The sequence below is a fragment of the Bacillus rossius genome, chromosome 3 (genome assembly GCF_032445375.1).
Source record: "Bacillus rossius redtenbacheri isolate Brsri chromosome 3, Brsri_v3, whole genome shotgun sequence".
NCBI lineage: Eukaryota > Metazoa > Arthropoda > Insecta > Phasmatodea > Bacillidae > Bacillus > Bacillus rossius.
In genome coordinates, this window is record NC_086332.1 from 36,861,529 (window position 1) to 36,877,699 (window position 16,171).

The following is a 16,171-nucleotide window of genomic DNA, read 5'->3' on the forward strand; positions in this document are numbered from 1 at the left end:
AAAAAAAAAATAAAAAGAATACATCAAATTCTGGCTTGTACTAGAACTCTATCTTGGCTCAACAATTAAATGTTCACAAGCTAGCAGAATCTGTTTATGTAATTTCTTTTTTTTGTAATTTTATTTCATTTTAAATTCAGCCGAAGACAGACGCAGCAATTGGATCCTTGTAGACATGTAGCTTCGTAGTCAAGTACTAATGTAGACCTGTAGTCATGTATCCTCGCAGTCTCGTAAACTTGTGTTCTAGAAGCTTCGTAGCTCTGTAGCCTCGCAGTACGTAAACTTGAAGACTCGCAGTAACGTAGTCTCGTAACATCATGGATCGTAGTCGCGTATATTGATGTCTTGGAGCCTCGTAGACATGTAGCTACGTAGCCAAGTAGCCTCGTAGACTTGTAGCTACGTAAACAAGTAGTCTTGTAATATTATAACATAATGCTGCTGGAGTAGATGGAGCATTGTGAACTCGTAGGCAGTGGAGGAGTCTTGTAGACTCGTAGAATTGAAGCTTTGTAGCCAAGTGGTCTTGTAGCCACGTAGCCTTGCAGTCATTTGGAGCCGAGTAGACTTGTATCCTTGTAGCTTCATAGACATGTAGTTTCGTAGCCACGCAGTCTTTTAGCCATGCAGTCTCGCAGCAATGTATAACTCGTAACCAGCTAGATCCTTGTAGACTCATAGCTTTGTAGCCTCATAGTCTCTTAGGCTCGTAGCATTCTATCCAAATATCATTGGAGCTGTTGAAGCAAAAGGCAGTTGAGGCCAATGATTGCTGGAGCCAATGACTTTTGGAGCCAAAAGACTGTTGGAGTCAATGACTGATGGAGCCAATAACTATTGGAGCCAATGACTTATAGAACTAAAAACTGATGGATTCATAGACTGATGGACACATTATATCCTAAATAAACATAAACGATCGCATCCTACCTAGTTGAATGTACGTGAGAATGTACCTGCTGTCTTTTTGTTGATGGTGCTTCCAAAATGTGCTGCCTTTTTGATGGGATTCTTCGTCCTCTTGTAAGCGTAAAAACATGTTACGTTGGTTTAATTGAATATAATTAGCTGTCGATGAAGAAGGTCGTGAGGTTCGGAAATGACTGGTCTATACATCTGACATTGTTTATGACCCGGTCTCGGGGTCCGAAGACGTTTAGTCTATATGTATGTATGGCTTTGTACATGAACGGTTTAGATGGTATTCTCAGTATCCTAAAACTATACTTTCATGTTAGGCTTATCGGAAACGTATTTAATTCGTCGAATATTGTCATATGTTGTCTTGAGTTGTTTTTCGTAGAGTGGATGAATAATAAACTCCATGAATATAAATTTTTTGTTGATATTCAGTTACTCTTGTCACTGCAAACCGACGACAGGAATCCATCGATTCAATATGTAAATTAATGGGTTATTTTTTGGTGAATTTTGGAATTGTCCCCGTATTTATAAGCCAATAAATACAAATATTCAAGATTGCAGTCCTAATGGCTTATAGAATGATGGTAGTAGTTTATTTTAAGCATCTTTTAGGATTTTGAACATGATTTATTGAATTTATAATTTTTTATACAAAATTTAATGTTTTGCATCGACCAGGGCTCGAACCAAGGATAGGAATCGTTCAAATTAATCAGTTTATTGATTATAAATTTATTTAATAAATTTTATAATTTTTGCCGAATTTCTAGCTAAATAATTACAAATTACCAAGATGGCAATCAATTGATAAGATGACGGGTGTCACAGTAATAATAAATGATAACTGCAATATAGCTGGTAAGAATAAAACTAGCATGATGGTAATTTACTCTATAAGACGAGTACACACAAGATGGTGTCCTCCAGCAGATGAAAACATGATGGTGACAATGTCCTCTAGCAGGTGGTATCTCCTGGTAGCTAGTAATGAACACAAAATGACATATGTAAGATGGATGTCAAGGTTATGGTTAAATTTCAGGGTCAAGGACAAAGTTCAAGGTAAAATTCAAATTACAAAGGTCGAGGTCAAAGTTCATGGTCGAAGTTCAAGGTCAAGGTCAAATTTTAAGGTCAAAGTTCAAGTTATAGGGTCAAATTTTAAGGTTAAGGTCAAAGTTCGAGGTCAAGGTTAAAGTTAAATGACAACAGTTGAATACAAAGTTATGGTGAACAGAAAATTATACTAACATGGTGATAGCATACTCTAGTAGACGAAAACAAGATGGCGGCCTCCAGTGGACGAAGAGAAGGGGTTGGACAAAACATGATACCAGTTTATATATATATACCTTGGTATTGGTGGTGTGAGGTCAGTCTAGGTAGCTTCCGTGGAGGAAAGATCTGTTATTTTTTTATTTGTTGCTCTTACCGGTTTCTAACCAAGGATGATAATCGATCTAATCAATCAGTATTCTAATAAGTAAATTATTTGATGACTTTTGAACATGTTTACATTAAAATCGGATAATAAATAAAGATTTTCAAGATGGCGTTTGTAACGATAATTTGATACAGTGGTGACATAATTAAAAACAACGGGTGTGGCGTAAGACATTTTTATTTCGTTTTCATGAGAATTTCTTAAATATATTAATAAATTACTGGTCCACTTTCGATGGAAATCTAACCGATGACCGAAATCGTTTAAATAACTAAACATTTGTGTATGCGATTTTTTTGGAATTTTTTCGGAATTTCTAGCATTGAAATTAAGGATTTTCGCGATGGCGGCCGTAACGAAACATGCAACAATTATATAATCCAATATGGCGGCCGTAACAAAACATGCAACATTTATATAATCCAATATGGCGACCGTAATGATAAATATAACATTTGTTATTAAGTAATATTTCATTAAATTTTTTTCAGAGATATTAATTATTTTTTAATGATTTTTAAATTTTTTCCGATTTTCTATCATAAAAATTACTGATATTAAAGATGGCGGACATGACGTCATACTAGGTGACGAGATATATATACTTTGACATAAGTGGTAGGGGTAGTCAGTCTGCCAGCGGCTTCCTTGGAAGAAGGTTCGGTCGACATTTAAATTTTTTTGTCCTCACTGGGTTCGAACCGAGGACCCCGAGCTCCATGACGAAATGTATGTTTTGAAAATATTTTTATTAATATTTTATTAATTGAATTTTTTTATAAATTATTTTTTTATTAAAATCGTATAATAAATTATTATTTTCAAGATGGCGGCCGTAACGGGAATTGCAACGGTTACTTCATACTCCTAGATGACGTCTGTGGCTTAGAGCGGCTAGCTCTTAGGACTTTTAATCCGTTTTTAGGAATTTGTGTTCTTTCTGAGGCAAAAGGATTTTTGAAATCTTAATTTTTGAATCTTTGTAGAAGAAAACGTGAAAGTTTTCCTCAAAACGAGAAGTTTTGAGACATTTTGAATAATTTTTGAGGAATTTTGTGTTATTTTAAGTCCAAAATGGCCGCCATGACGTCACAATCCAAGATGGCGGACGGCTCCTCTGGCTCCTCCTGCGAGCGCATGGCGCTGGAGGAACTAAAACTTACTACTGACAATATTACTGTCTACCATGTTGTTTAATTTATTTCACATAACCTTTTAAAATCCTCAGGATATTTAGATTTGAAAAGTCTAAACTAAATTAAATAAATTTTACTGAAAGAAGTTTAGGTTTAAAACATGTTATGAAGTAGCCACCAGCATTGTCTTCAAACGCAAAAAATTTGTCAAATATTTATTCCATTAGGTTCTCCTTATCCATACTGCACGTGCATTTAAAAAAATTCAACTTCGCCAGCCAAAAATGCAAAATGTATGCTCTATATAGGCCTTTATTTGTTTTTAATTTTGTTGAATTTCGGACACTCTAAAGGTCTACAAGTTTAGCCGTTTTAAACGTAAGTACGAGCGACGTTCCGAAAGTAAGATTCGTAATTTTTTTTCACACGGAAACTTTATTGCCACAAAAAATAAACCATAGCATCATGAACTATACACCTCGCACTATTTTTCGACATAGGTAGTCGCTACCGGAATTTTTACATTTGTCGTAGCGTTCAATCAGTTTCTGCGCACGCGTCATTCCTTCTCCGCCGACGCTACGTCCGTCCTTGAACCGTAAACGGGCGTGGATTCATTATGGCGATTATCTGTTTCACCTGGTGTACCATCATCAGCTCTTGCGAAAGAGAGAGGGGGAAAAAAGACGAAAGTTACTTTCGGAACGTGCTTCGTCTGAAACGACGATGACCTTTGACGGGACGAGCGCGCGTCTGCCGACAGTGTTCAAGGACGCGCCGCCGCTGCCGCCCAGCGCCGCCCAGGCAGCGCTCAAGGACATCGACTCGCCGCCCGACTTCGCCGGCTCGCTGCGCCGCCTGCTCACCAACCCCAGCTACGTGCTGCTGCTGCTCGCCTACGGCATCATGGTCGGCGTCTACTACGTGCTCTCCATCCTGCTCAACACCATCATCCTGCGCCACTACGAGGTGGGCCCGCGCTGTTGACAGTGCTTCACCTTCCACTCCTCCCGCTCACAGACACTGAAGCATCTCTGCATCCCTAAAGCTCTAGGTGCACAATTATAATAACACAAGACTTGTCCGCCATGTTTTAGAACCCAACAGCCCGTAGGATGGTCGTGCGCATAGTAGGGAGATTTTTTTTTTATGTTATGGACACATGGCGCAACAACCAATGAGAGTAGAGTAGGAAGCCATTTTGGCGGGACAAGAGAACTGTTTATATTTATCAATCATATTGTGACAAGGAAATATCGAGATATTACATTGATTAGGTGTAATTCCTGCTTGAAAAATTAATTAATGCCATTACTTATAAGACAATAGCAAAAGATGCGAATAAAAATTGTGTCGTGGTTAAAATGGTTAACTAAAAATTTCGTAAAACATTTATTTATATGTTTAAAAAATCTGTGCTCACAAACTGCTAGTCCGGTGTCTCGGGTTAATGATTTGGTAGTTAATATAGTTACTCTACTGGCAACAGATGTCTGATAAATCGCGAAATTTCATTGGCTGAAATCAACAGTAAGATTTTCAATTGTGAACCGCATTCGCACAGGTCATGTGCACAGTGGTCCGCATGGCCTACTGTGCACTTCTAATGACAATTGTGAACCCAGCCTTAGCCTCGATGTAAAGGACGTATTTCTCAGGGGTGCCCACAAGGGGGGGGGGGGGGGGGGGTAACGACGCAGACTGCGTCATTAAAATTTCAGGTGGGGGGGGGGGTGGTTAAAAGACGAGAAAAATGTATATATTATTTACATAATTATAGCTTCTAATGTGAAAATACTATTCTGGTGCTTTGATAATTGAAAGGGATCTTGTAAATCAAATTGGCAACCCCGCACTTTCCTCAACAAAAGCAGTTTGGCATCTGTCGGTTCAGGATGGAAATATTACCTGATATGACCAAAATTATTATTAGAAAATCAGTTTTAATCAATGCAAATGTGATAAAATATAACACTAAAAAAGTATAATATTATAAAATAATTGAGTAAATCATTTAGAATATGGCATAAAAAAATTCGGGGGGGGGGGCGCATTATTAGTTTAGAGGGGGGGGGTGAGTTATAGTGTTTGGGGGGGGGGCACCTCTGTATTTCTAATGGATGGATAGTATCCAAATGAATACATTTACTGCTAGCACCACCTCAGTTTGTCGTACTAATGTAAACGTAGCCATTTTGAGTCGTGATATATGATAATATTCAGCCAAACGTAAATAACAACGACCGATTTAAACAATTTAATGTCATCAGCGATAAAAATAAAAAAAAATTGTTATAAATCTCTAAATATTAAAAATTATTATAATGAGAATTAAATACCCATGTGGTTTTAAGTTCGCTTTACGGTAATTGTTATTAATGTTTTCATTTGTCTCTTATTTGTTTACAACGTTTTAAGTAAATATTGTGCCAAAAATCTAAATTAATATTATGTACCAAAAAAATAAAACACTATTCCGAAGGTAATGGACGTAGGGACGGATCAGTGGATGTGATTGTCGCATCCCTAGGAACCTAGATTATAGTGGCTGCATGTAGGGATGCCGATGCATCCCTTGTGAGAGTTCGGTAGCAACGCAAAGATGGCTGCGTCCACTGCGATGCACTTATAGAGGATCAATTAGCTAAGGGATCAATTAGGCTAGTATCTTACTCTGAACATGAATTCAAAATAATATTCTGCGTACCTACATTAACAAAACATTCAAAAACAGGCTAAGTCTACGTAACAACACTCTTCTTTTGTCCACGTCTGCTCAGAACCAAACACACAACTCGCAAGTCGAAATACGGTGTGGTTTCTACGAAGATTTAGTTATTTTCAATTACGAAGATGTCTTCGTTCATTTAAGTTCGAAATTTCGTAAATTTACTGTAATTTCTATCAGTGTATGAGAAGATATAGTACTGAAACATACCAGACATACCTGCAGATGTCTCCCGCGTTAACAATACAATTTTACGCCACACTTTCAGCAGATTGTGGATCTAAGCGCAGGAGAAAGATTGAAAATAATAATTATTATTATTCAATCCGTGTCATATGTCACAATTCTCAGTGGGAGACTGCTAAATAACTAACTATAAAAAAGTGTGATGAAGATGGTACATATGTAAACCAGTGTCCATAGGGCTAGCAGTCTAGGGTCCTGATCTCTGTGCCACTGGTACTTGTTTTTAGTGAGTCCTTGAAAAAGAGAAATTCAATTTATACTCTTTACTATGAACCTATAATTACGTTTGGGTTTTGTTAAAATTATATTTTTAATTTTTTTTATCTTGGAGGCATTATGTAAGTAAATTCTACCAGATTTTGTTAAGGAGAAATACTCTATCGTTCATTGAGAATAATTATACAGTAGTAAAATTTATTTGAATTTGATGTTTTGACAGACTAAGTATTATAAGTTCCGGGGAAAAAATTGTAATCTTATAATGCCAGGAGTGTGACCAGCCTCATTTTTTTTAACACTTCCATCCTCGCAGAAGTATCTCTAGCTCATATTAAAAACTGTTGCACTTTTGAAACCTAGTTTTTATTCCGTATTTTGTTTCAAATCACGGCTGTTGATACCAAATAAATTAACCTTACCTATACTTGGAAAACATTTTTGTTTTTTAATATTGTGTTCTTCGTTTATACTGACACCCATAGCGTAGTTGGGTGCGCGCACCTGCTTTCGGTGTGAGGGGTTCTGAGTTTGAAGCCCGGGCAAAGCATGGGGTGTATTAATTGAAAATATTCTGGAGATAAAAATTATAATGAAACGTATGGTGAAATTATGTCTGGTTGTTGGCGAATTAAAACCATTACCCATTGAGTAAATATAAATGCTTGTGTGTGTGTCTATATATATATATATATATATATATATATATATATATATACACACACATATATATAAACTGACACACACACACACACACTGGAGCTTAAGGAGTAAAGTGGTAACAATATCCTAATTGTGTCAGCATGTGGTGAGCTATGCGATAACCTTGACAAATCAAATGTTAAGGCCCCCAAACACGATCAGTCCATCTCCCTTTTCGGACTGCTTATTCCAGACCGACAGTTTGGAATGAATTGAGGCCTTCCCCACACACAACACTGTTGGGTGTATTGTTTTAACGTAGAATAAGGAATACAATTTGGATGTTGCAATTGCAAATGAACTGTGGGAGAAAAGGTAAAAAAAAAATAGTGCATGTACACGCTTTGGAAGTTACTTACTTGGCGTAACAAAAACACTAACTTTAAATTTGCATGTAAATAATTAATATAAATTAGTCAAGTATAAATTTAATCAAATATATGTTTTTAATAAATAATCAGTAGTCAATATGAATGTATACATTTAGGAACAAAATTAATTATTTAATTTAGTACAATAATCGAGATAAATTATAATTAAAAATTAAATACAATAACTATGCTGAATTTGTTAATTTTAATTATTTATTAAATAATAATGTAATAATTTATAATATATAGGTAATGCAAATAAATTATACATACGGTACATAGCCTCACTTATATAAATACACTTGAAAATATTTATAAATACTTACTATTTCTATCACTAATATTCACAATAACTAAATGTTGTTAAATATATGGACCCGTATTCAATATCAGGCACTAAAGTATATCCTTTAATAGCTATTTAGGTATACTTTTGATTTGTATGTGGCCTTTTTTTCATCGTGTCCATTTTTGTTGCATGCTGCGTGCGCATTTTAAAAATTCACTCTCATTTTTTTTTTTCATAACGCACCTAAAGAAGTATAATTTCGAAAATAGCAAAGTAACCAAAGATTATAAACAGAGATGTCAGCCACCACACTCAGCTGATGGTCTGATTGTTTGAACTGGCGAGACTCTGTTCCCACACACGGCAGTTCGTATTGAGTGCTTTCGAGTCCACAGTCCGATTTGATGGGAAGCCATCATTTCGTGAGTCCACCAGTTCCGACTGATCGGTCCCCCGTCCTTGCTCACGCACATCGGTTTCGACTGCTCAGTTCGGACTGATTGGGCGTGGGGGAGCCTTAAGGCCCGTCTGCAATATTGCTGTATCCTAAACTGTGTCCGACGGACACTGATCACTCATTGGCTCACGTGACCCTCTGACGCCATGCACGGTGTGAGCGATGGTCCGAATACATTGGTCAAATTGAACCTTTTTTTTCCCCCCAATTTTGTCATTTGGTAGCATAGAACAACAGAAAAGAAAAAAAAAACAACTCTCACGATATTTGAGTTTCCTGTTCCCGTTTGAAAAAATATTCATGAAAACAATAAACAATGGAAAAAAGGCGAAAAAACATTTTCTGTGCTCTAGAGACTACTTTAGAATTCAAGATACTCGGACATCGGACATCGCAATTGTAGACATTGTGTGACAATGTGACGTCATTCACATTGGGATAAGGACGCGGACCGCCCACGGGTCGTTACCACAACGCCGAACATACAATAACGCCGAATACCATAACGCCGAATACCATAACGCCGAATGTCAAAATTGACCACAACGCCGACAGCTAGAAAACTGCTGTGTACCACAACGCCGAATTACCACAACGACGAAAAATGATTTTGCCGGGAAGGGGGGCCACAGGAGCAAAATGAAAAACAACTGAATGAATTTGTGTGCTAACCTTACCTAACGTAAACTTTGTGGAAGTCCTGCAATGACATTTTTCGGCGTTAATGTGTTTCGGCGTTGTGGTAATTCGGCGTTGTGGTACACAGCAGTTTTCTAGCTGTCGGCGTTGTGGTCAATTTTGACATTCTGCGTTATGGTATTCGGCGTTATTGTACGTTTGGCGTTGTGGTGCGTCCCCACCGCCCACAGGTTGGGATTGTTGTAGACGGGCCTTTGAGTGCGGACTGGTAATGCGTGGGGGTGCCTTGACGCCCAAGCTTGGCCCCGCCGGTGTGTGACGGGCGCGCGTCTGACTGCAGGGCGCCGTCCAAGACGCCGGCAGGATCGGCCTCGTCATCATCGTGTCCGGCATGATCGGGTCTGCCGCCGGCGGCTTCGTGCTGGACAAGACCCGCAAGTTCAAGTGAGTCTGGTTCGACCCCGCCCCCGCGATGCCGTGCGGCTCCGGCTGAAGCCAGACTGCTGCATCCGTGCAGCGGCGATGTGGCAAATGTCAATTTTCAGGGCATTCGCGAATGCGAGTGTTCAGTTTTCGCATCCTGGGTTTGGTACGAATTGTTGGCGCCACTGACAATCGCCCTAGCGTCACCTGCCGGTACTTCCGGTGGAACCACCACACATTGATCACCGTTTGCATCTTATTCCGAGAATTGCCGAACTTTATAACACTAAAAGTACAAACAATGCTAAAGTATTGGCATAATCGTTTAAGAGAATAATAACATTTGTTGTTGGTTTAAATTAATAATGTTTTTTTTAAGTTTCTTAAAAGAAGATGATTATTCAAAACGCTAAAATTCAAATAATGAATAAGTAAAAACTGATGAAAGTTTTCGGAAAGAATATGTTATACTTTGTTTAAACCTTTATTATTTGGATAAAAGCTGATAAAATATATATGTAATTGCAATGTTACCTTAGTTGAAAAAAATTATTTTTAATGGACTAAGAAAAAACTTTTCTAATAAAAATGCTAAGATTTTCATATTTTGTCTTAGTTAATATTGTTAACACATTTTAAAAAATATATTGTTCTGACATTCATATTCGCAAAATATTCACATGAATTTTGCGAATGCGAATGTCAAAAAATGTGCGAATATTTGTGAATACGATTATTCGTCACAGCACTAGCGTGCATTATACATGCTAAGGCGCGTACTTATGTATTTCCAGGGAGACAACATTCGTCCTGTACCTATGCGCGCTGGTGGGCATGTTGGCCTTCACCTTCACCCTCAACAGCGGCAAGATCATCGTGGTGTACGTCACTTCAGGAGTGCTCGGGTAAGAGGACAGCCTGGTTTTCAGCTCTCGAGTCCTTCCGGACGCGGGTCCGGTGATCACTCTCACGTGGGGATGCTTCTCGACGCCCGCAGGTTCTTCATGACGGGCTTCCTTCCGGTGGGCTTCGAGCTGGCGGCCGAGCTGACCTACCCAGAGCCCGAGGGTACGTCCTCGGGCCTGCTGAACGGCTCCGTGCAGGTGTTCGCCATCGCCATGACCTTGGGCTACGCCAAGCTCATCGAGTACATCGACGACTGGTGGGCGAATGTCATCCTCTGCGGTCTGCTGGCGCTCGGCACCGTCTTCACTTCGCTCATCAAGTCCGACCTGAGGCGGCAGGCGGCCGCCGAGGGCAAAAAGAAGGAGGAGTTGCCGCCAGTGTCCATCATCTACGAGGGCAGCTTCACCAAGTTCTGACGAGGACTCGAACCATCGAGGGATTCCAGCAGCTCCTATGTCTAGAACCGTCTGCTTTACTCACGGATTACAAACACCACGTCGTCTTCACACTGTAACATGCAAGCAGTTCGAAAACAGCCACTGTCTGCACTGGACATACATGGGTGTTCATTAACATGTATGCCGATTTCCGTAACTTCAACATCACTGTCTCTGCTGTTTTGTTATACTAGTCAGCTGAGTACTGGACTGCATGATTAATGAGTTTCAGAAACAGCTAGCTGCAAACTATGTGGTATGTGATTCGAAGATAGGGTGTAAGAGGTTTAGATTGTACCCAATATAAGTATGCTTCAATGCCGGTAGACTAATAACAAGCTTGGAATATCTGATGGTAACTTACACACTTATCAAAGCAATAATTAACAGACACATAACCCTCGGACCAAGTTAAATAACATCTAGTCCATAGCTCAAGTGTTTCCAAGCCCACTTTAACTTCGGAGGTCATGTTGGCTCAAACCTTCGCGTGTAATCGCGTGATACATTTTACCTACCCCAAACCCCAATCCTTTTGTTAGTCAAGCAGCTTAGAATCTTAGAATGAGAACTGAACAGCATTAGACTTGTTCTTGTTTTGTTAGTCTCTTCACTTTCCACACCAACCACAAGTCAGAGAACTAGTCGCCAACTAAGTAAGCCTGGATATTTTATGTTTACTTATCAATAAAAAGCACCTCGGACATCACTAGACATTCCAAACAACGGGAAAACGATGAAATCTTGGTGTGTCACAAATTAATTTAAAAGTAAGAGTCGTCTTTGCTAAGTAGGCGAGAATAGCATTATTAGTTTTGAAAAGAATATTTGAGTATAGGCTACTGTAAATAACTCAGGTGAGTTTTCGATGTACTGTAACTCAATGCTGTCCATAGTTCACATTGTGGAATCATCTAGAATTTTCTGTTAAGTACATGACCATTAACTTACATAAAGATATAAAAATATGTATTTAAAATCTCCTAATTATGGTTTATAATTTATTTTACATTATTCATGATCATTAGAGTGCTAATAGGTTTCGAATGTATGTATTTATTGTTATAGAGTTAACTTAGTAAACTGTCATCTCTTTCGTATTATTGATACCAGTCTGACATGTTCAAACCTTTCTGTGAAAGTTATAATAATCCAAAGACAAAAAATCAAACTGGTTTCAAACAGTAGGTACATCCTTTTATTATTGGTGTTAGTAAAAATATGTGTTCGAATTTAGCACAAAGAAGGGTCGCAGATGCAGGATGAGTTACCTGCTGTTTTTTTTATATTATATTAAATATGGCAAGGAAAACATTTTCTTGAGAAATTGCGGCTCTTCAACATAACCAGCATTCTTAAAATAAGACAAAAATTACCATGCTGTAATTCTGACGAAACAATATCAGGCAAAACTATTGATGATTCTGCTCAAATATTTTACCAATTAACATGCATTTAAAGTAAGTTGAAATTACTTAATGTACTTGCAGGCAAGATACAAGGATTATTGATCTGAAAATGTTTGTGTCGAAAACTTATGGAAATAAATTTTATTTATTTTACAATATGATATTTTAATTACACACTTTAGGACCCAGGGCTCTAGCCTATAGGGCTTGGAACCACTTTGTGAGTTTTATTCCAATATAAATGTCGACGAAGAAATTTGTTTTTAATTCAACTTATGTATACCGTAGAATGGGGATACTTGCAATGGTGGGGTAACTTGCAACAAAACTACAGGTAAATATATTTTGTGTGTTGGCTACCATGATTCAGTTCGATGTGTACATGTTTCTATTGCCATTTGTTTACAAATGTCTGTTGCAGCTTGTACATGTTGTTTTAGGCGGTACTTATTGTTTTGTGCATTTGTTTTTCATAAATAAATATTATTATTGAAAATCTGCAAAAAGTAACATCTGGAAACTTCCTGTAGAAGTTCTTAGAAGTACACATCTAAAGACATTGTAAGGTATGTATGGCTTTAATGTAGTGTCAAGAAGTGTATCCTATAGTCATACCATGCAATGATAATTCGTTTTCTGTCAGTTGGCTTTTTTATGAATTTGTGATTCCAGTGGGGTAACTTGCAACCCAGACACACCCACTTTTGTTATCAATTAAAACCTAAAATACAACCTTCACATATGTTTTTCTGTAATTATTACATACCTACCAACTTCATATTAATTCCCCTGTTAGTTTAACTTCGGAATGTTGCCCTTTTATGTAGGTAAATGTAAAGGCTATGTAATTTTTTTTTTTTTTGTGTTTTAGGTTATGGCCAGAAAACACAAGAAAGTTCCAGGACATCGTAGTTATGCCAATTTTTCGAAGGAAAGCCTTTTAGCTGCAATAGAAGATGTAAAAACAAAAGGCCTTTCATACAGACAAGCTGGTGAAAAGTATGGAATCACTGGATCAACAATCTACAGGGCGTTCAAAAAGAAGCACCCCAAAAGTTATGGAAGACCTGCAGTGCTGACAGAAGATGAAGAACGTAAGCTGGTTCATGGGATTTTATTGGCGAGTGATTGGGGGTTTCCATTTGACAAGTTGGATATTTGTTTACTTGTTAAAAGCTTTTTAGATAATGAGGGGCGAACAGAACTTAGATTTAAAAAAAATATGCCAGGTAGGGATTGGTATCTTTCTTTTATAGGAAGGCACAAGAAAATTCTGTCACCACGATTTTGTCAGAACATTACGAGAGCAAGGGCTGGTGTTAGCAGAGAAGTTCTAGAGAAATATTTTGCTAACTTACAGATCTCTTTGCATGGAGTAAAACCAAACATGATCGTCAATTACGACGAAACCAATATGACAGATGATCCGCAAAGAGCAAAGGTGGTGGTTAGACGGGGGGCAAAGTACCCAGAACGTGTTATGGATCACTCCAAAGTTAGCGTTTCTGTGATGTTCTCAGGAACAGCATCAGGCATTGTATTACCACCCATGATTGTTTACAAGTCTGAGCACCTGTATGATACATGGATGGAGAACGGACCAAAGGGTACAATATACGGGTGCTCCAAAAGTGGGTGGTTTGATGGTCACCTATTTCAAAAATGGTTTTGCAATATAGCATTGCCCTATTTCCGATCTTGCGATAAAGGAGGTGGAAATTCTCCAAAAGTCTTGATTGGGGACAATCTTGCTAGCCATCTGTCCATGCCAGTCATTGAAGAATGCAGGAAACATAACATTAAATTTGTTTTACTGCCACCAAACAGCACACATATTTGTCAGCCTCTCGATGTAGCCTTTTTTCGTCCTCTGAAAATTAAGTGGCGACAAACTCTTGCAGAGTTCAAAGCAAAGTACAAGGGGACAATACCAAAAAATTTATTTCCCAGATATTTGAATGCAACACTGGAAAAATTGGAAAATGCTTCGCAAAATTTATGCTCAGGGTTCAGAGCAACTGGCTTGTATCCGTTCAATCCGCAACAAGTTTTAAATAAACTTCCAGCTGAGAATGAAGATTCCTCTGCCAACTCAACAGCAGATGGCTCTTGGTCTGAAGCATTCATTGAGGTTCTGCGAGAAGCCCGATTTGGCCAGTCATCAGCCCCTCGAGTTCGCAAGAGAAGGGTTGTTAATGTTAATCCTGGTCTAAGTGTAAATGGAAGTTTAGAAGATACCAGCATTGACCAGGACCCTTCTTCAACTTCAGCTCCTTCAACTACAGCTTCTTCAACTTTAGCTTCAACTTCAGCTCCTACAACTTCAGCTCCTACAACTTCAACTCCATATGCAAAGGCTAGAACATGGTCCAAGTTTTCATCAGAATCTGTGGATTTTGAAATGACAGATGTGCATCAGAATGCAGAAAGTGAACATGAGACTGCGAACTTCTGTCTTATCAAAACCGGTGACTTTTTATTGGTGAAGTTAATGTATGATAGCAGATCAAATAAGGCAGTTCAAAGGTTCTTTGTTGCTAAAGTCTTGGAAAAGAATGAATCTGTTGTTTATTGTTCTTTTCTCCGTAAAAGTGCTAAGGCCGAAAAAGTATTTCTCTTCCCATCAGTGGAAGATACCTTTAATGTGATGAAAGAAAACATTGTGAAAATATTGAGAGAACCAAGAGTAGTACGAGGACGACATATTTTTACAGAGTATTTTACTGAACAAATTCAATGAACTCACCTGATTCATAACATGCATTGTTAATTTTTTTTTTATGGGTTTACTGATCAGTTTCTTGTGACATTTGGTTTCTATTTTATTGCATTTTTACTTAAATATAGTATTTAAATATTCCAACTGTTGCAAGTAACCCCACATAAGTGTTAACTTGTAATTCCTAAATGATTTAGTAAGTGTTGCAAGTTACCCCACTGATGGGGTTACTTGCAACAGCTATATTTTGTCATTATTCGTGAAAACTATTTTGGGTAAAAACATTTTGTGCATATCATTGTATTCTACATGCATATATTATGTACCATGTCTATATTTATCCCATTAACATGAGTCTGGCATAGTGTAATATATTGTTGAATTCATTCTCTGTTGCAAGTATCCCCATTCTACGGTATGCTATAATACTAAAAAACATTTCCAACAAGTGATGTTAAAATATACCGTCAGTATAAAACCTATTCCTAAATTAATTGTATACCTTACTTACAACAATTTAAATGTGTACATACTGTAAACTACTGCAAGTATGTTCCTTGTTATGTGACTCTTTGGCATCTATTGAATTTCAAATTTTATTTTGTGTATGCCTAATAGTTAGGTGTAAATAACTTTAAAGCTCAGCACAGAAACAATTTTGTAAGAATATATTTAAATAACAGTATACTTTCTTAGCATGCCATATGTAATCCAGCAATAACCTCAAAATATGGAGTAGTATTTGAAGTCAATTTGGCTTACTAGTAAACAATAACATGATGTCATTAAATGCTAGCAGCCAACTTTAATGTGACACACACTGCACATACAGATCTCACTATATAAGGGGAATCTTAAAACAGGGGTTCACTGCCAAAACCTGCACTAGTGAACATCTTAAGTAACAAAATGTGCACTCATATACTAAATGACATAGTACCTACAAATGGTTAAAGTTGCTGGAACTCTCATGGTGTAACATTTGTAATGTTCCCAACGATTCTGTATGAATGTGTGTAGAGGTTACTTGAATAAACTATAGTGAAATAATTATAAATTCAACTCATTTACAAGTTACTTCCTGCAAAATTAGTTGATTACAACTCCAGTGGACTATTCTGC

General features: G+C 37.7%; 2 protein-coding genes across 2 annotated transcripts in view; both read left to right on the forward strand.

The window, feature by feature from the left end:
• Nucleotides 1-12,486, forward strand: part of LOC134530528 (heme transporter FLVCR2-like) — a 72,607-nt gene extending 60,121 nt beyond the window's left edge. Inside the window, exons 5-8 of the mRNA XM_063365424.1 lie at nucleotides 4,271-4,476; nucleotides 9,496-9,599; nucleotides 10,373-10,483; nucleotides 10,576-12,486. Of these exons, the coding sequence (XP_063221494.1) occupies nucleotides 4,271-4,476; nucleotides 9,496-9,599; nucleotides 10,373-10,483; nucleotides 10,576-10,900 (746 nt within the window). The 3' untranslated portion in view covers nucleotides 10,901-12,486. The remainder of the gene's footprint in view (nucleotides 1-4,270; nucleotides 4,477-9,495; nucleotides 9,600-10,372; nucleotides 10,484-10,575) is intronic.
• Nucleotides 12,487-12,878: 392 nt separating this feature from the next.
• On the forward strand, nucleotides 12,879-15,460 carry LOC134530527 (uncharacterized). Its single transcript, XM_063365423.1, has 2 exons — nucleotides 12,879-12,896; nucleotides 13,202-15,460. Exon 2 carries the CDS (start codon nucleotides 13,205-13,207, stop codon nucleotides 15,068-15,070), a length of 1,866 nt encoding a protein of 621 aa, XP_063221493.1. The 5' UTR covers nucleotides 12,879-12,896; nucleotides 13,202-13,204; the 3' UTR covers nucleotides 15,071-15,460.
• The last annotated feature ends 711 nt before the right edge of the window (nucleotides 15,461-16,171 follow it).

What these genes read in the sequence shown, in the direction of transcription:
- LOC134530527 (XM_063365423.1), top strand. Translation starts at nt 13,205, where the DNA reads ATGGCCAGAAAACACAAGAAAGTTCCAGGACATCGTAGTTATGCCAAT.